The 16324-nt window shown below is 43.5% G+C and overlaps 1 protein-coding gene across 6 annotated transcripts in view; it reads left to right on the top strand.

Moving 5' to 3' along the window:
• Gabra5 (gamma-aminobutyric acid type A receptor subunit alpha5) overlaps positions 1–16324 on the top strand; it is an 88390-nt gene that overhangs the window by 15248 nt on the left and 56818 nt on the right. For all 6 annotated transcript variants that reach the window (XM_041655550.1, XM_041655561.1, XM_041655522.1 and 3 more), the window contains 3 exons: positions 2980–3101; positions 4680–4747; positions 4853–5073. In XM_041655550.1, the coding sequence (XP_041511484.1) occupies positions 2980–3101; positions 4680–4747; positions 4853–5073 (411 nt within the window). The remainder of the gene's footprint in view (positions 1–2979; positions 3102–4679; positions 4748–4852; positions 5074–16324) is intronic.

Here is a 16324-nt window from a genome sequence, read left to right as displayed (position 1 = left end):
CCAGTTTCATAAACTCTAATACCCTCTTTGGGCCTCTGTGGGCTCCAGTCATGTACCTGTTGCACAGACGAGCATGCAGGCGAAACTCCTATGCACATAAAATAAAAATAATTAAGTATATGTCCAATAAACGGAAACAGCTCTGGAATTCATAAACATTGCATCTATCCCTGGCCTTGGGGACAACTTGGGTTGGGGTAAAGTCAGATTCAGATCCAAGAGGCACACCAGTTGCCCAAAACAATGAAACAGTGGGAGAGAGAGAGAGAGAGAGAGAGAGAAGAGAGAGAGAGAGAAAGAAGTGATATAGTGGCATGCTGTCATGAAAATAGCCAGTGGCGTCACCAAATCTTTTTCTCTTGATGGCCAGGTATGTTTCTACCCAATGTGATTGAATAACATTTCATAATTGATAATGGATCAACGTAGAAAGCCCATGAAACATGAAATTATTGCCCCTTGATTGTGGGGATATATCCCAAACCCCTGGTGGGTGCCTAAAATTTAGGATAGTGTCAAGTCCAGTATCTGTAAAAAAACCAAAAATTTCTATTGTGCACACCTGTGGTAAAGTTCAGCCTATAAATTAGGCATACTGAGAGATCAAGAGCAACAATAATAAAATCGAAAGGTTTTAACACTACACTGTAATGAAATCACCAACATCGTTACCCTTGTACTTCAGGGCCATTTATTAACTAAAATAAGCTTTCCTTGACATTGTACTTGACAATGATGTGGCAGTTCTGCTGGTAATAAAGACAGCTACTAAATGGCTAGTTGGCAGGCAACATACACTGTGTGGGTGCTCAGAAATACTATCTCCTGAGTAATAAATAGTTTATAGATTCTGAATGGCCTGTTCATGATGTTTGTATGTTAAGACTTCTGAATGAAGTTGACCTTGGGTACTTTAAGTAGTGGGAAATGGACTCATATATGAAAGTATTATTTTTTCTTACTTGTTGTAGGAGAGGGCTGCTTGTTGGTCCTGGTGGCACAGCCACAAAATAATCACACAGAAACTGTATTATTTGCAATGCTGTTTGGCCAATAGCTTAAGTGTATTTCTGGCTAAACTCATATCTCTATTAATCTGTATATCGCAACGTGGCTGTGGCTTAGCGGCAAAAGTTCCCAGCGTCTGTCTCCAGTGGCTCCATGCCTCCTCTCTGACTCCGCCTTCATCCTCCCATGCTATGGGCCAAGTCAGTTCTTTATTCATCAACCAATAAAAGCAACACATAGACAGAAGGCCCTCCCACACCACCTACTGTTGAATATTCTCACACCTTAATTGTTAAATTGAAGAGATGGTGAGGCCCTCTTAACATTAGGCAGCTGGACATTGCCTAAAATTGGATAACCAGATGGACAATCACTGAATGTCTTGAGGAGACTGTGAGACCAGATATTTTGTGCCTAGTTACTAGACAGCCAAGCAAGCCTAGAGTACAGAATTCATCTTATGCAGCCCAGATGTTTCAAGTCTTTCCACCCAGCTACTACCTACCAGGAGTGGGGAGCAGCTCCCTTGTTTCTTCCGAAGTCTGAAATTATTATGGGTGCTAGAAATAAGGGGCACCCGAAATTTTAAAATACTAAAGAAAAGAGATAAGTACATCTGTAGCCTCTGTCCTAACAGGACTGAAATTTAGGTTGTGAGAACTTTCAGCTGTATGTGTTTAAATGGTGGTGTGAAAATTAGATCATGAGAATTTCATGCTTATTCAAAGTGGACTCTCTTTGGGGCCAGTGATGGGTTGATCTGCTTAGATGCGATCAATGAAAGTGCATGGTTTTCAAGAGCTGAGGGGGGAAAGAGCGTGCACAGTCTGGCCTCATCCTCTCACCGAGAGATGGTAACGCTGATTTTAACAATGGCATGAAGTGCTTCTGCAGTTTCCCACAGCATCCCACAGCCAGGCTTCCCAGGGAAGGGACAGGAATCATGCGCTTTTCTTTGCAGTGTGCCAAGAGTACTGAATGTCATCCAATAATGCGCCTTGAGTCTGTGAAGCCCAGACCAGTTTGTATGCCAAGTGCTGACTGTACCCCTGAAATCATCCGAAGGAAATGGAGGAGGATCTGTGATCTCCAGACGCGTTATTGTCTTCCGGGCAACTGTTAGAGACAGTCTTGGTTTTCTCAGGGTATATGCTGAGGTCAGAATTGCTGTGTGTCTAGCGCACCAACTTCTTGGGAATAATTGCTTTTATTGATCACATTTAAGTAGGTCGATTCTGGCTTTCAGCTTCAGCTCCACCAACTTTTGGAATCTAAAAAACTCCCCACCATTGAATAAAACCAGAATACTCTTGTTCATTTCCTGTTGGCCAGTCTGCCAGTAATGGTTCTTGTCTCCTAACTTAGGTACAATTTCTTTTTTTTTTTTTTTTTTTTTTTTTGAGATAGAGTCTCACTATGTAGCTTTAGTTTGTCTGGACCTCATTATGTAGACCAGGCTGCTCTTTACTCACAGAGTTCTACTTGTCTCTAACTCCTGACTGCTGGGATTGAAAGTTTATGCCACCACACCTTCCTTGGGTTAAAATTTTTCAGCCTCCCTGTTCTCACTGCTGACTTTGAGATTCAGTTTTTTTTCTGATTTACATAAAGCTCTGAAATTCCCTGTGATTTCATGGCCCTGCTAGTCCAGGTACAGAGATTAATGTTGAGGGTTACATTCTGTAAGAGCAGCCCAGCCTTCAGAAAAGAAACAAGAACTTCCAGATCCTCAAAAAGAGTGTAGAACCTGAAGTTTGATGTCAAGTTGACAACCATTTCACCTAGAGCAGAAGGAAGAATATTCCAGATGAAGGGAACCTAGTGGCCAGCCAAGGCAGAGTGGCAGGCCTATTTATTAGATTCCAGTCCTCCAAGGTCAGATGCCATAGGAGTCCTGTGTGCCTGTCTTGAAAAAGAAATATTTATAAGAAGCAATTGGAATTTTCTCTCTTTTGTTTTTCTCTTTGAAAGTTTCTCACAAATGCCAACCAGTTCTGTCCGAGACGAGACCAATGACAACATCACGATATTCACCAGGATCTTGGACGGGCTTTTGGATGGCTATGACAACAGACTGCGCCCTGGGCTGGGAGGTGAGTGTGCCTCCAGCTGAGGCCTGGGGAGATCCAGGGTGAAAGCACCCTCAGCTGTAATCACATGCTGAGTGAAATTCAGACAGTTCCGGAGAGAACTACTTGACCAGGATTTTGAGTGGAATACTTAGCTATCTTTTGTCCTGTGTTATTTTCCAGATTCGTGGGGCTGGAGGGAAGTGGTTTCCTTATCACATTGCTGAAGACTTCTTGCTTTCCAGATAATCGGACAGCTCATTCTGGTTCCTTAGAAGGGAACCAAGTTTTTAGGTGCTGTTAAAGCTGAGGACACCGTGTTTTAGGAAGTAACCAAAATGGCTCTCACTCACTTTCCTGCAAATGGTTATCAGAATTTCACTGCCCACCAAAGGTTCTCTCTGTGTCTTTGCATAGTAGAAGACTGTTTCATCACTGAATTCATAGTTAAAGTATTTAAAATGCCCCCGCTTATCGAAAGGGGAACCCCAGTGGAGGTCTCTCCCAAACGCTCTATCTGCTGCCTTGGTTCCTCTACATCAAAGCCGTGCGGTTTAGACCCTTGGGCAGATGCACACTTGAAGAGAAGTAAGTGACTTCTCTCCTGTCTGTATCATTAACAAAGATTCACGGAAAAAGCACAGATCTGCATTAGTGCAAGAAGAGTCCTCACAGGTCTGGCGTCATCCCTCTACCCCATGGAAAGACATTATCGGGCTCAGTACCCAACAGTCCCGTCTCTCTGTGCACCCTCAGAGGGACCAAGCGCAGATGACGGCTGAGCTGACATCAAGTCTTGCTCAATTTCGTAGCACTCTTGCATTCAGCAGAGAGCCTAACAGGCCGCTCCGGCGCAGAGGGCACAGTAGGGCTTGTATCTGATCCAGAAGGCAGGCGCTAAAATCACACTACACAACATGGTAAATATACACCATGCAGTGGAATAGCACCTCAGCAGGAGAGTTGGGGAACTGTTGGAGCCCCGCATGCCATTAGGCAGCTGGAAGTGGTTAAGTGTGGGTGGTGGTACATTCCCAATATAGATTCTGCTCATGACCCAGGGAAAAAAAAGACAGGAGCCCCTGTCCAAGTATTATTGACCATTTTGATACTTCTGTATACCCCATCACTTTAGTAAGTACAGTAGGACCCTGCGATGGGGGTTTCTAACAATTCACAATGCCATACAAGGAGGAGCAGGTTTTTTTTTTCAATCTGTACTTGTTTTGGCATGCACCCAAGCTCTGCTCATCGCTCCTTCCCTGAGTACACCCACAGCAGGCTGGCCTTATGGCGCCAGGTTTAGGAGTGTCACTACTCAAGACCCGGCATCCCAGTCCACATCTACAGATGACCTTCTCCCCAGGGAGGAGGGGTACCATGAGACCCAAACCATTTCCCTAACACGATGGGTACTCTGATTTGATTTTTAGCGTGGAACAGCCCAGCCCATTGAGTATTTTTTCAAGTATTCCAGGTTCACAAAGCACATAAACACACCAGCTATACAGGATGGAGTTGAGTACCGCACTGAGAACACCAGCACAGCGTAGAGGAGGCTCATGGTGAGGCAGCGCAGAGCAACCTATGTCTGTGTTTCAGAGCGAATCACGCAGGTGCGAACAGACATCTATGTTACCAGCTTCGGTCCAGTGTCCGACACGGAAATGGTAGGTACCAAAGCCTGGTCAACACAGACAGTTCCCACAGCGAATCGACCATGTTAAGGGGCCTCTCCTACTGAGATGCCACCCTGATGCCGTCTTCTGTATTAGGAATATACCATAGATGTGTTCTTTCGGCAAAGCTGGAAAGATGAGAGGCTGCGGTTCAAGGGGCCCATGCAACGCCTGCCTCTCAACAACCTCCTTGCCAGCAAGATCTGGACGCCAGACACGTTCTTCCACAACGGGAAGAAGTCCATTGCACACAACATGACCACACCCAACAAGCTGCTGCGGCTGGAGGATGACGGCACGCTACTCTACACCATGCGGTGAGCAGTTGGGCAGCACTGGGGGGGCTGGCCAGCTTGGCTGGTGACTAACATACCTGTACCAGGCTTGGTGCCTCATGGGTATGCAGATGATTTGAAGGCTGCACATGTGTGCGGGGCACATGTGTGTTGGGGGCATATGTGTGTGAGTGTATACTCCGGTGCACCACACAGCGTGTGCTGGTACACGGAGGTGTGGGGGCACACGTGTGTGTACTGTGGTGCATCCCCCGGCGAGCGCTTGTGTTTGGAGAAGTGCAGATGCTAAGGCTTGTTCAGATCGTTTCCCTGAGCCGGTGAGGTCTCCAGACATCGGCATTTGTACTCCTTTTATTCCTGGTACATGCTCAAGAGCATCCTCTAAAGTAGTGTTTCAGATAACAAAAGAGGGAAATTGCCTTTTATACCAACTGAAGAGCCTAAAATGAACCCATTTTGGTTGCAATTGTACAGCTTTTTCAAGGTTTGGAAACCCATTTCTTATATTTTGATAAGATTTAAATACTAAGAATAAGTTTTAATCGTTGCAATTCAGAATGACATTTGCCACTCTTAACTCTGAATGATCCATACACTTCAGCTAATCAATGAATTGACCAATGAGCAAGAGTCCTTCATAGCTTTTCGGTATCCATGGTGAGTATCACTGGGGTTCAGGAAATGCTTTTAAAGTTATAGGAAACAAAGTTATGACTGCATTCCACACACACACACACACACACACACACTCACCTCAGTATCTGTAGAATTTGGTTCATATTTTTTTTGTATAAAAATAATTTCAATACAAAATCGTATTAGAAAATAATGTAGCTATTGTCCCATTCAGAGGCTGTGTTTAGAACTATAAGCCCCCAGGGAACACAGAGACACGGGGTCGTGCATGTTACTGACAGGAAGACTTGTCTTGTAGCAGCGTGGTAGTGAGCAAGACACTGACACATACCTTGGTATTTCGTCTTCTGCCCACCCTTTCACTTTGCCTCACACTGGCCTCAAAACTGTGCCCGGAGATGAACACAGCTATAAGAGTGAGTGTGTCTAAACGGGAAGGCTGTAGGGGAAGGCTGTGGAGAAGCTGAGAAACAGCAGTGTGATTAATACTGAGTCCTACAGAAAAGAGAGAGTCTACAAGGGACTCAGGACAACAGAGAAAAGGGACAAGACAGAGACTGAGCTAGGAACATGCTGGAGGCACCTAGCGTTGAAGGATTGAATGAGGCTATTGTGGCATTGACCTTTTCATAGAACAAAGTTATCCACCATCCCTCTAGATTATGGTCTGTGATTCTCATCTCCGAGAAGCTACTTAGGTCCAAAATGTGAGCCACACATCATACACTGTGCAACTTTACTTGGAGCAGTGTGCCGCCACACTCGGGTGCACACTTCCTATGTGATGAGTGCAGTCAGCCACGCCACGCTATGGAGAGGGGGACCAGACGAGGTATGGGAGTGCTCACTGAGAGTCATCTTTAGGGCACGAGCATCAAATGCTTCTGTCCTCAAAGAGTTTTGCTGGGCAGGCGGCCGGTGACACCTTCCCATTTAATGCTCAGAGCAAGCGCGGCTCTGAGGAATTTGGTAATCACCTCAGGGTCACGGAGTCGTCCGAGAGCCAGCCACGGTTTCAGCAGTACCCTTGCTCGATGTATCACGCTTGCACAGCCGCATCCTCACTGCGTCTAGGAAGTCCTATTAGAATCGTCTTCATAGTGCCATGCCCAGAAGGAAGGGTGAGAGGGATGTGAGCCAGAGCGACTCCTGGCAGTCAGGAGCGGTTGTTTATGTAGAGCGAGCCTGGTAATGAGCTGCGAAGTTGATAATGAGTTTTCTTTCTCTCAGCCTACACGATCTGAGAAGTGGAATAGTCCTCAAGATTGCTGTGCATCTCAGTGTGCTAAAGCCGCCCCACGTAGCTGTCTGTGACTGTGATTATAAACACCATGACAGAAAGCAAAGCGGTGGGGGGGGGGGAGGGAAGGAAAGGGTTTATTTCAGCTTATACTTCCATGTGGCCGTTCATCACTGAGGAAGGGCAGGGCAGGAACTCAAGACGAGAACCCAGAGGCAGGAACTGTTTCAGGCTCACTGACTGACTCTCTATCTCCTTCTCAGTTTGCTTTCTTGACCGCTGACTACCTCCCGGGATGGCACCCCGCAGTGGGGGGGGGGCCCTCCTATGTCAATCACAGATCAAGACAGTACTCCACAGACTTGCATACAAAATAATCTTACAGAGGTATTTTCTCAGTTAAGACGGTGCCAAGTTGACAAAAACCAGCCATCTTTTGCTGATTTAACAAACAGTGAAATGATAGTAGAAATTACTGTCACTGCACAGGTTACATACTGACAAAGGAGGACCTGGTGCCCATCCGTCATGGGCATTCGGGGGGACAGCTCTTCTGTGCAGTACTGAGGACATTCATCAGCCTGGCACTGTAGTGTGGATCTTGAATGTCCCTCCATGGCCAGCATGCTAAAGGCTTTAATCTCTAAGCAGCAATATTGGGAACAGATGGAACCTTTAAGAGAGTGACCTAGTTTTCAAGTCAGGGCGACAGCCTTCCTTTTCTTCACTTTGGCTTTCTAACATGAGAGGCATGGTGTGACTCTGCCATGATGTCCTGTCCTTATGTCTGTCTTGCCAAAACTCGAAACAAACGATGGGGCCAACAGGTCATTACCGCGATTTCCAAAACGAGGAGCCCAAAGTCCTCTTTCTCTTTGTAAACTGATATTTCGCAGGCGTCTGTTGCAGGGACAGATAGACAGTTTGCACACCATATAAAACCAGCTGCTTCGTTTCCCTGGGTGCAGCAGTTCCTTGGTGACAGCCCCACTGACGAGGTCGTGAGAAACACGGTCTCGGCATCTGTACAGGCCTGTGCGTGGTGATATTGCTCGTGGCATCAAACCGGAGAAGAGATGCACAGATGAGTACATTGTTCAGGTAAAATTCTGTCCCTGCTCTTCTGGAAGACGTATCTAATTCAAAAGATGAAGCCTGACTGTGTGGTGAAGGCTAGCATCTGCGTGGTACCCTTTCTAGCCCAAGGCAGACATAGAAGTGTTTCAACACAGGAGCCCTTGTCTGACAACGTCGCTCCCCCACTGCAGTAAACCCCGATCTAAACCAAAGAAGAGCTTGCACTTGGATAGGGTGTTTATTACAATTCCCACCATGCGGAGCAAACTGGAAATCTTTCTGGCGGTTGTTGATGCCAGCTCCCCAAATGACTGTCACCTAAGGCTCTTACCTGAAGCTAATTGTCGGTGCTGGGCCTGAAAACCTGTTAGGATTGCTCCAATGGGCCGTTCTTCCCACGCTCTAGAGATAAGCGTCACCAGCAGCTCTAGTAGGTCTAAACAGAGCCACTGACATGTCCCCCTGTCTTCAAAAACATGTCACTTTTGGCCAGGAGTGTGGCTCAGGGGTAGATTGTGAGTTTAGCACGTATGAGATCCCAAACTCCATTCCCAGTGCCAAACCATGAAACAAACAAGAAACCCAAAGATACATTAAAAACTTAACTTTTTTAGATTATATTTCAGAAAATGTACTATCAATTAAAAGTGTTCTGAGTTGAAGGTACCTTTCATTCCCCCTGACTGGGGGAGCGTTTTCACACTAGAATATGATGCATTTTGATTTTATGCACTCCAACACTGTCTTTTTTTAAAATCTCTCCTAATACAGTAAGAATATTAGGTCTAAGACTCATTTTGCTGAGTACTGGGTTATAGCAACTATGCACATCAGCCCAATGCCCACTAGAGGGCAGCATACTCACAAATCCAGCATACAAAGACAGCTTGTGATAATTCTGTCTCTCTCCCACACCTAATTGCCCTTTCTTGTTCCCCTCCCCACCTTCCCTTTCAGAGCCCTTCTTTCTCCCTTATAGTTCCACTTCGAATAACAATCTATATTATTACCCACAGGAATGGATGGACACACATGGTCTTTGTCTTTCTAACTCAGGCAAACTCAACTAACCGTATTTAACGGGATTGTCTTTCATTCAATGTTTTTGCAAATGACATAATTTCATTCTTCTTGATGAATGAATGAAACCACAATGTGTAGCTATACCATGTTTTCCTTTGACCCATTTATCTGTTGGTGGGCGTCTAGACTGGCGCCCGATCTTGGGCGTTGTGAGTAGTACTTCAGTAAGCATGATGTCAACGAAGGCACAGGGTGTGCTGACTTAGAGTTCCTTGGGTTTGCGTGCTGTTTTCAGTTCCCTGAGGAGCCTCCCCCTGATTTCCACTGTGGCCTCGCAGATTTGCATCCTGACTGGCAGCTACTAGGAGTTCATCTTCCCTTGCATCCTTATGAATATTTCTCGTCATTTGTTTCACTTATAGCCATCTGGCTGGTGAGACTTGAAATTCCAGGACCGATTAAATTTGCATCTCCCTGGAGGCTAAGAATTTTCGACTTTTTTTCCCCAAATATTCTGTGTCCATCTGTCCTTCCTTTGAATGTTGCTGATTCAATTCATTGACTCAATTTTTTTCTAAGCTTTATGGGCATGATTGCATTACATATCTGTATATAACATAATTTGATTATAATCTCCTCTGTCATTCAACCTTATTCACTTCTGCTTCCCACCAAACCACTATTCCCAAGAGGCCCCTGCTACTTCCTTGGCTGTGGTCCACTGTAATTAAAGTTGCCTGCCCGAGCATAGGTGAGCTATGGCAATAAGGGCTGACTCTTCCACCTCCACCAACCATGAATTACCTCCTAAGGGAAGAGTGACACTTATGACCTTCTCCTTGCTCCATGGCAGAATGCCGATGAGCCCAGTCCTCTGCTGCTGTGTGCTCATGGGTTCAATACCCAAGTCATGTCTATAAGACAGCATTGCGAGCACTCTTGCCCATTCTCTGGCTTTTACATTATCTCTACGCTTCTTCTTAGCAACGTTTCCTGAGCATCGGAAGGGGTTACGTAGATGTCCGATTAGGGTTGATCACTCCACGGTCTCAGCACTCTCCTCAGTTAGGAATTTCTGTATTTGCCAATGTCCATTTCAAGACGATGCTCCTTTAGCTTAGGCTGTCAACCATCTATGGATGTAAATGTGAACATTGAGAAGGCAGTTTGACATCATGTCCATATAGCAAGACAACAGTAGGTTTTCCCATAGGGCCTATGACCTCCACACCCCCGGACTTTTGACCAGTTTTACAGCACCAGGCGTGGGTGGCTGCAGGAGCCATAACAGGCATTTTGCGCCATTGGGCACAGCTTGCTGAAAAGTTGTCATTGAATCTCACAGGGCTCATAGCTTGGTAAAACTGTTGATGGCATTTTTCTCCCAGCAAGTTACACAGCAACTTCCTGAACCGAGAAAGCTAACTTCTAGGGAGGAACATCACAGCTCCAGCAACAACTTGGTTTCTGCACATTTTGCAACCAAAATACATGCTGGGTTCAGCAGTAATGTCTTATTGTTTGGTTTTGATGCTCTTTCATTAACGGATTGATTGTATGCTGTTGCTGTTTAACTTTTAGAGTTCTTTGTAAGTTCTAGATGTTAGCTCCTTGACAGAAGTAGAGTTGGGAGAGATTTTTCCCATACTTTAGGACGTCTTTTCCATATGAAATATCAGATCACTGTATTTAATTTCTGTGAATGTTGGTGAGGATCATTAAATGTATCAATTGCTTTTGGTAGCATGGCCAATTTTATAATATTGCTTCTAACAATCCATGAGCATTTGGAAGGTTTCTTTATCTCTTGATGTTTTCAGTTCTTCAGTGTTGTGAAATTTTCCTTATGTAAGTCTTTTACTTCCTTTGTTCAATTTATTCCAAGATATGTTTAGGCTATTGTGAACGAGACTGTTCCTGCTATTTCTCTCCTATGTTTGTCATTGATATGTAGGGAGGGTGATGAATTTGTTAATTAATTTTGCCTCTTTGCAAACCTTGTTCATCAGCTATAGAAAATTTGTAATAGAATATTTGGGTTCCTTATGTATAAAATCATATTATCTGTCAATACAAATACTTTTGCTTTATTTTTCTCCTTCCACTTTTATCTTATAAGATTTCAAGTATCACATTGAACTTGAGTAGGGAAAGTAGCCACCCTGTGTTTGTTCCTGGGCTTAATGGAAATGCTTTGAGTTTTTTCTTCATCTAGCAAGGTGTTGGACGTTGGCTTTCTGTGTATTGTCTTTCTTACGTTGAGATAAGTCCACTGTATCTTGAATCCCTCCAGGACTTTTAGCATGCTGTAATGTTGAGTTTTGTCAAAGGCTATGTTTGTTTGTTTTTTTATCTATTGAGATTATCTTGTAATTTTTGTCAATGACTCTATTCATGGGGTAGATTCAGTTCATTGATTTAAATATTGTGGATCATATCTGTGTCTCTGGCATAAAGCCAACTTGTTCATGCTGTGTGATTTTTTTGATATATTCTTTGCTCAGCTTCCAAATATTTTATTCAGAATTTTTCTGCCTATGGTTCAGCAGGCAGAATAGTTTATAATTCTCTCTTTTTTTAATAGGGTCTTGTCTATCTTAGGTACCAGAATAATGCTGACTTCTTAAGGAATTTGGAGACTTCCTTCCTTTTATATTTTACAGAATCATTGAGGAGATTAGTGTTTATTCTTCTTTGAAGAGCAAATAGAACCCTGGACCGAATTCACCCAGGTTCGTTAACTGGGAGATTTCTTTCCCAAGTTGTCATCTTCACATAGTGTTAGCGAGACTGACGTCTATGTCGCAAGAACTGCATTTAATTCATTCACAAAAGTCAAGCTCATAGCCTACTGCACTAGCTTTAGGAAAAAAACTTAACATTACATAATATTGATTCACCTATAGTTTTCAAAATATTGCTTTAATCTCATTGTTTGATATATATCTACTTAAATGACCTGCTTCAGCTTGACTTACCCTTTGTGGGTCATATGTGTATAGAAGCCCAAACATTTTTTTCAGGTTTTCCAGTTTAGTGGAATATACATTTTTAGAGTATGTTCTTCTGATTGATTTTTTCAGTTTCGTTAGTGTCTAAGGTAATGTCTTCCTTTTTATCTCCAGTTTGGGTCTTCTCTCTTTCTTTTTGCTAACTAGACTAAAGGTTTGTCAACCTTGTCAGAGAAATGTATCTTCATGTCATTGATTTTTGTTATTGTTTCTATTTCCTTAATTCCTATTTTGAATTTCACTGTCTCTTCCTCTCTATGTTTTGAAGGTGTTATCTGTTCTTGGTTTCTATAAGGACTTCAGGTGAATGATTAAATTATTAATTTGACATATCTCATTTTTTTTTTTGGTAACAGATCTTATTAGGACTCTCTTCATCCCTTCCCATGTAGTTTGCTATTTTGCATATTCATTTTTATTCAATTCTACGAAAGTTCAAATTTCTTTTTTGATTTCTTCCCTGGCCCAATCATCACTCAGTAGAAGGTTATCTAATTTAATTAAAACTTGCCCTTGTCTTATTAGGTGGTTGCCTTTAAAAAAAAAATGTCATGCCCTGCAGAAAATAATGTGTATTTAGTGTCTGGGTGGGATGTTCTATAGACATCTGTTAGGGCCATTTGATTTATGATGTGATTTAACTCCAGAGTTTCTCTGTTTAGTTAATGTTCGGACGACCTCCATATCAGTGAGCATGGGTATTGAAGTTACCCACAATCACTGTGTTAGAGTTAATCTGTGCTTTAAAACCTACTGGGACTGCTTGTATGGAACTGGGTGCACCTGTGTTTGGTGGCGCATATGTTTCAGATTATAATATCTGCTTCATTGATTATTCCTTCCGTGAGTATGACATTAGCCTTCGTATCTCTTCTGATTAGTTTTGCTTTGAAGTGTGTCTTTGGGTTTCTGTTGCTGGGAGGAGACACCATGACCAAGGCAACTCTTATGAAGGAAAAAAATAACGTTTAATTGGGGTGGCTTGCATTTTCAGAGATTTAGTCCGTTCTCATCATACATGCTGGCGTGTAAACAGACATCATATTAGAGGGGCTGAGAGCCCTCCATCTTGACCAGCATCCAACAGGAAGGGAACTAGGACACTAGACATGGCTTGAGAATATACGGAGCCTCCGAGCCCCATCCCACAGTGACACAATTCCTCCACCAAGGCAATACCTATTGCAGCAAAGCCACACCTCCTAACGGTGCCTCTCCCTATGTCCTGATGGGGCCAATTGCATTCAGTCCCCCACAATGTGTATTCTGTCATGTTAGAATGGCCATGCCCTGTGTTTCTTGGTTTCATTTGCTGGCAATACCTTTTTCCCATGGTGCATGGGGGAGATAAATTTCCTGCTGGCAACAAAAAGATGGACCCTGTTCTCTAATGCGGTCTGCTTGTCTGTCTCTTTATTAGGAGGATTGAGAGTGTTAATATTAAGATTTATTATTGAATGATATCTCTTAATTCTTGTCACCCTTTGTTTTGGGGTGGCTTCTTAGCCCTCTTTTCTTTGACTCTTCTGGAATCATTAATTGATTATTGTACTTTCTTGGGTGTGTTTATGCTGGTCTTCAGACTCACATACCTCCTCTGGTGTCTTCGACATAGATGGATCAATAGCCATAAGTTTCTTTATTCTCTGCTTATCATGAAATGTTTTTTATTTTACCTTCAACTTTAATAGTTAGTTTCACTGAGCAAAATAGTCTAAGTTCATAACTAGTCTTTCAAAACTTGGAACACATCCTTCCTGGCCCTTCTGGCTTTATGTTTTCTGTCAATCAATTGTTATTCTGATGTTATTAATCAGATTAATAACCAGGTGTTATTCTGCCATTGTAAGTTGAGTTGACTTTTCTCTCTTGAAGCCTTTAGCACCCTTTCTTTAGTCTTCACTTTTAATGTTTCAACTACAACATATCATAAAGAGTTTCTTTTCTGATCTTATCTATTTGGATTTCTGCAGATGTCTTATACCTAGATGGACATTTCTTTGTCTTTGTTTGGGGAAATCTCTCTTATGATTTTATTGAGAACATTCTCTAGGCCTTCACTGCGGCGTTCTTCTCCTTCTATGCCCATCTGAAACATAGATCTTCGTGTGGTCTCCCAGAGCTCTGCCGCTTCATGTTCATGTTTCTTTTAAAGTTTTTACTCAACTTTAGTAAGTGATGCAGCTCCTCCACATTCCCCTTTAGTAATCCATCCAGTTCCTCTACTTTCTCTTCCATTCCTGGCTTGCGATCCATTCTGTTGATGAGGCTTCCATTGTCGTTTTTATTTGGCTTATTGAGCCTTTCATATCCTATCTTCATTTCAGTTTGACTGTTATTCAACAATATCCAACTCTGCTTTCATACTGTAGACGGACTGCCTTATTTTTCTGTTTCTCTCACGCACTATTCTGCGGTGGTTTGTGGAGGATAACGGTCGTTTTTCACGGTGTTCCTGTTCTGTGCTGGGATTGCGAATACAGAGTTAGTTCGTTGGTTGAGTTCTTCTTTCTTATTTCAATCTGGAAAATTCAAGTCCTGCTTTTGCTTTCAGTGGTGACCTTTAAAGTGTCGAGCGGGGGAGTCAGTCCTGGTAGGAATTAATGTTCAGGGATGGAGTTTCTCTCTGCTGTCTTCCACGGAGCGGCAGGGACTGCCCTGTCAGCTGGGGTTTCTCACCGAAGTCTGCAGCTTTTGCTGTGAGCTGTGGGCTTCACCAATGTGTGTGGACCTTAATGACAGTCAGACCTGATCCCCTCCCTGGGACTGCAGCTTCCTCTGAGGCATGACAAGATGTCCAACCTCATCTTTCCCAGGGGGAGGTCTTTTCATCGAAAGACTGTTATTTCTTTAATCCGCTGCTTTGCTACAGACCTATTTAAATTATCTGTAACCTCTTGATTTAATATTGGTTCTAAGCATGAATTTACCCATTTCTGGACTTTCCTGTTGTTTTTCAAAATATGTAAGTATTTGCTGATAATCCTGCAGTTTTCATGGCTATCTATTGTAAAATCATAAAACACTTCATTTTTAATAATTTGGGTCTTCTCTGTTTTTTGGTTAATTTGTTTATGTTTGTGGTTATTCACTTTACTGAGTCTTTGTATTTTTCTTTTAACCTTCATTTTACTGTTCTGACTGTCTTCATTATTTCTCACGGTCTACTGCTCAGTTCCTTCATTCGCTGGAGTTTAGGAGTGCTTTTCACATTTTGGAGGATGCATGAGTGCACTTTCTCTGTCTGTCCCTGTCACTCCTAGCCCCCCAAGGCTATGGATAATTTCAGTATTAATGCGAGAGGTAGCACTGACTGTTGTTCTTGCCTGGCTGGCATAGTGAGGTCTTTTGCCTATGAAAGACCTTCTTAAGCAGAGTCACGTATTACGGAGGGCTGCAGCCTCACCGGGTTCTAAGGACTCTCTGCAGGGAGAGGGGTGGTGGGCATTGAGTCCCAGGGTGACAAGGGTTTCAGATTCAGGTTTTCAGGCTCTGCTTCCCAAGAAAATGCCCTAGCAGTCAGCTAGACTGAGTAGAAGGAACAATTTGAGGTGGTCTGCTTACCGAATCAGGTGCTTCAGAAAAAAAAAAAAAATCATGGAAGACTTTGTGACAGCATTATATCTATCTAGAGATAAGGTTAATAGGTCGAAATGAACTACAGACATCCATTCATCTATAAAACCCAAAGCCCACCTTCCTGTTCTACATTAACAAATGCCCAAGAAACCAAAGGTAGTGGGCTCTATTTGGGCAACAGACCGAAAATCAATGCCACTAGGTGGCGCTCCAAGTACACGCACTGAGGGAAAAGTAGGCCAGCCTGTAGCGGCTGGCTGCTGAGCAAGTGTCTCTGCAGTCATGGGAGGGCTTTCAAGGGAAAGAAGATGCTGGGGTTTGGGAGAGAACCTCCAGGAGCTCTGGCCCTCACTGGCCAGGCTGTGCCTGTTTCCCAGGCCGTGGCAATGCCAGAGCTCTGGGTCAAGGCCAAAGGTTGCTGAAAAGTCTTTCTCTCCCTCTAGAGAAAAAGGAATAATTCGGCTCAAGAATTTAACTGATTAAGGACCGGCCTAGGCTTTCCAAGAGTTGGAAATTGATGAGTATACGACATGCATAGCTCTGTCTGCATTCCATCCGTGCCTCCCCAGCCCGAGACGACTTACAAACGTCAGCCAAATGATCAGAGGAGGATTCGCAGTGAGATTTTGAAATGTACCTGGAAATGACTAGGCATGTCCCTGCCGCTCATCAAGAGATATGTTAGGGTCTGCCGTACACCAGATTT

This window comes from Microtus oregoni, unplaced genomic scaffold, assembly GCF_018167655.1.
Source record: "Microtus oregoni isolate MIOR12 unplaced genomic scaffold, Mior012 000000F_ref0000247, whole genome shotgun sequence".
Classification (NCBI taxonomy): domain Eukaryota; kingdom Metazoa; phylum Chordata; class Mammalia; order Rodentia; family Cricetidae; genus Microtus; species Microtus oregoni.
Note: the sequence above shows the minus strand (reverse complement) of the source record. Positions and strands in the feature narration are given on the sequence as shown.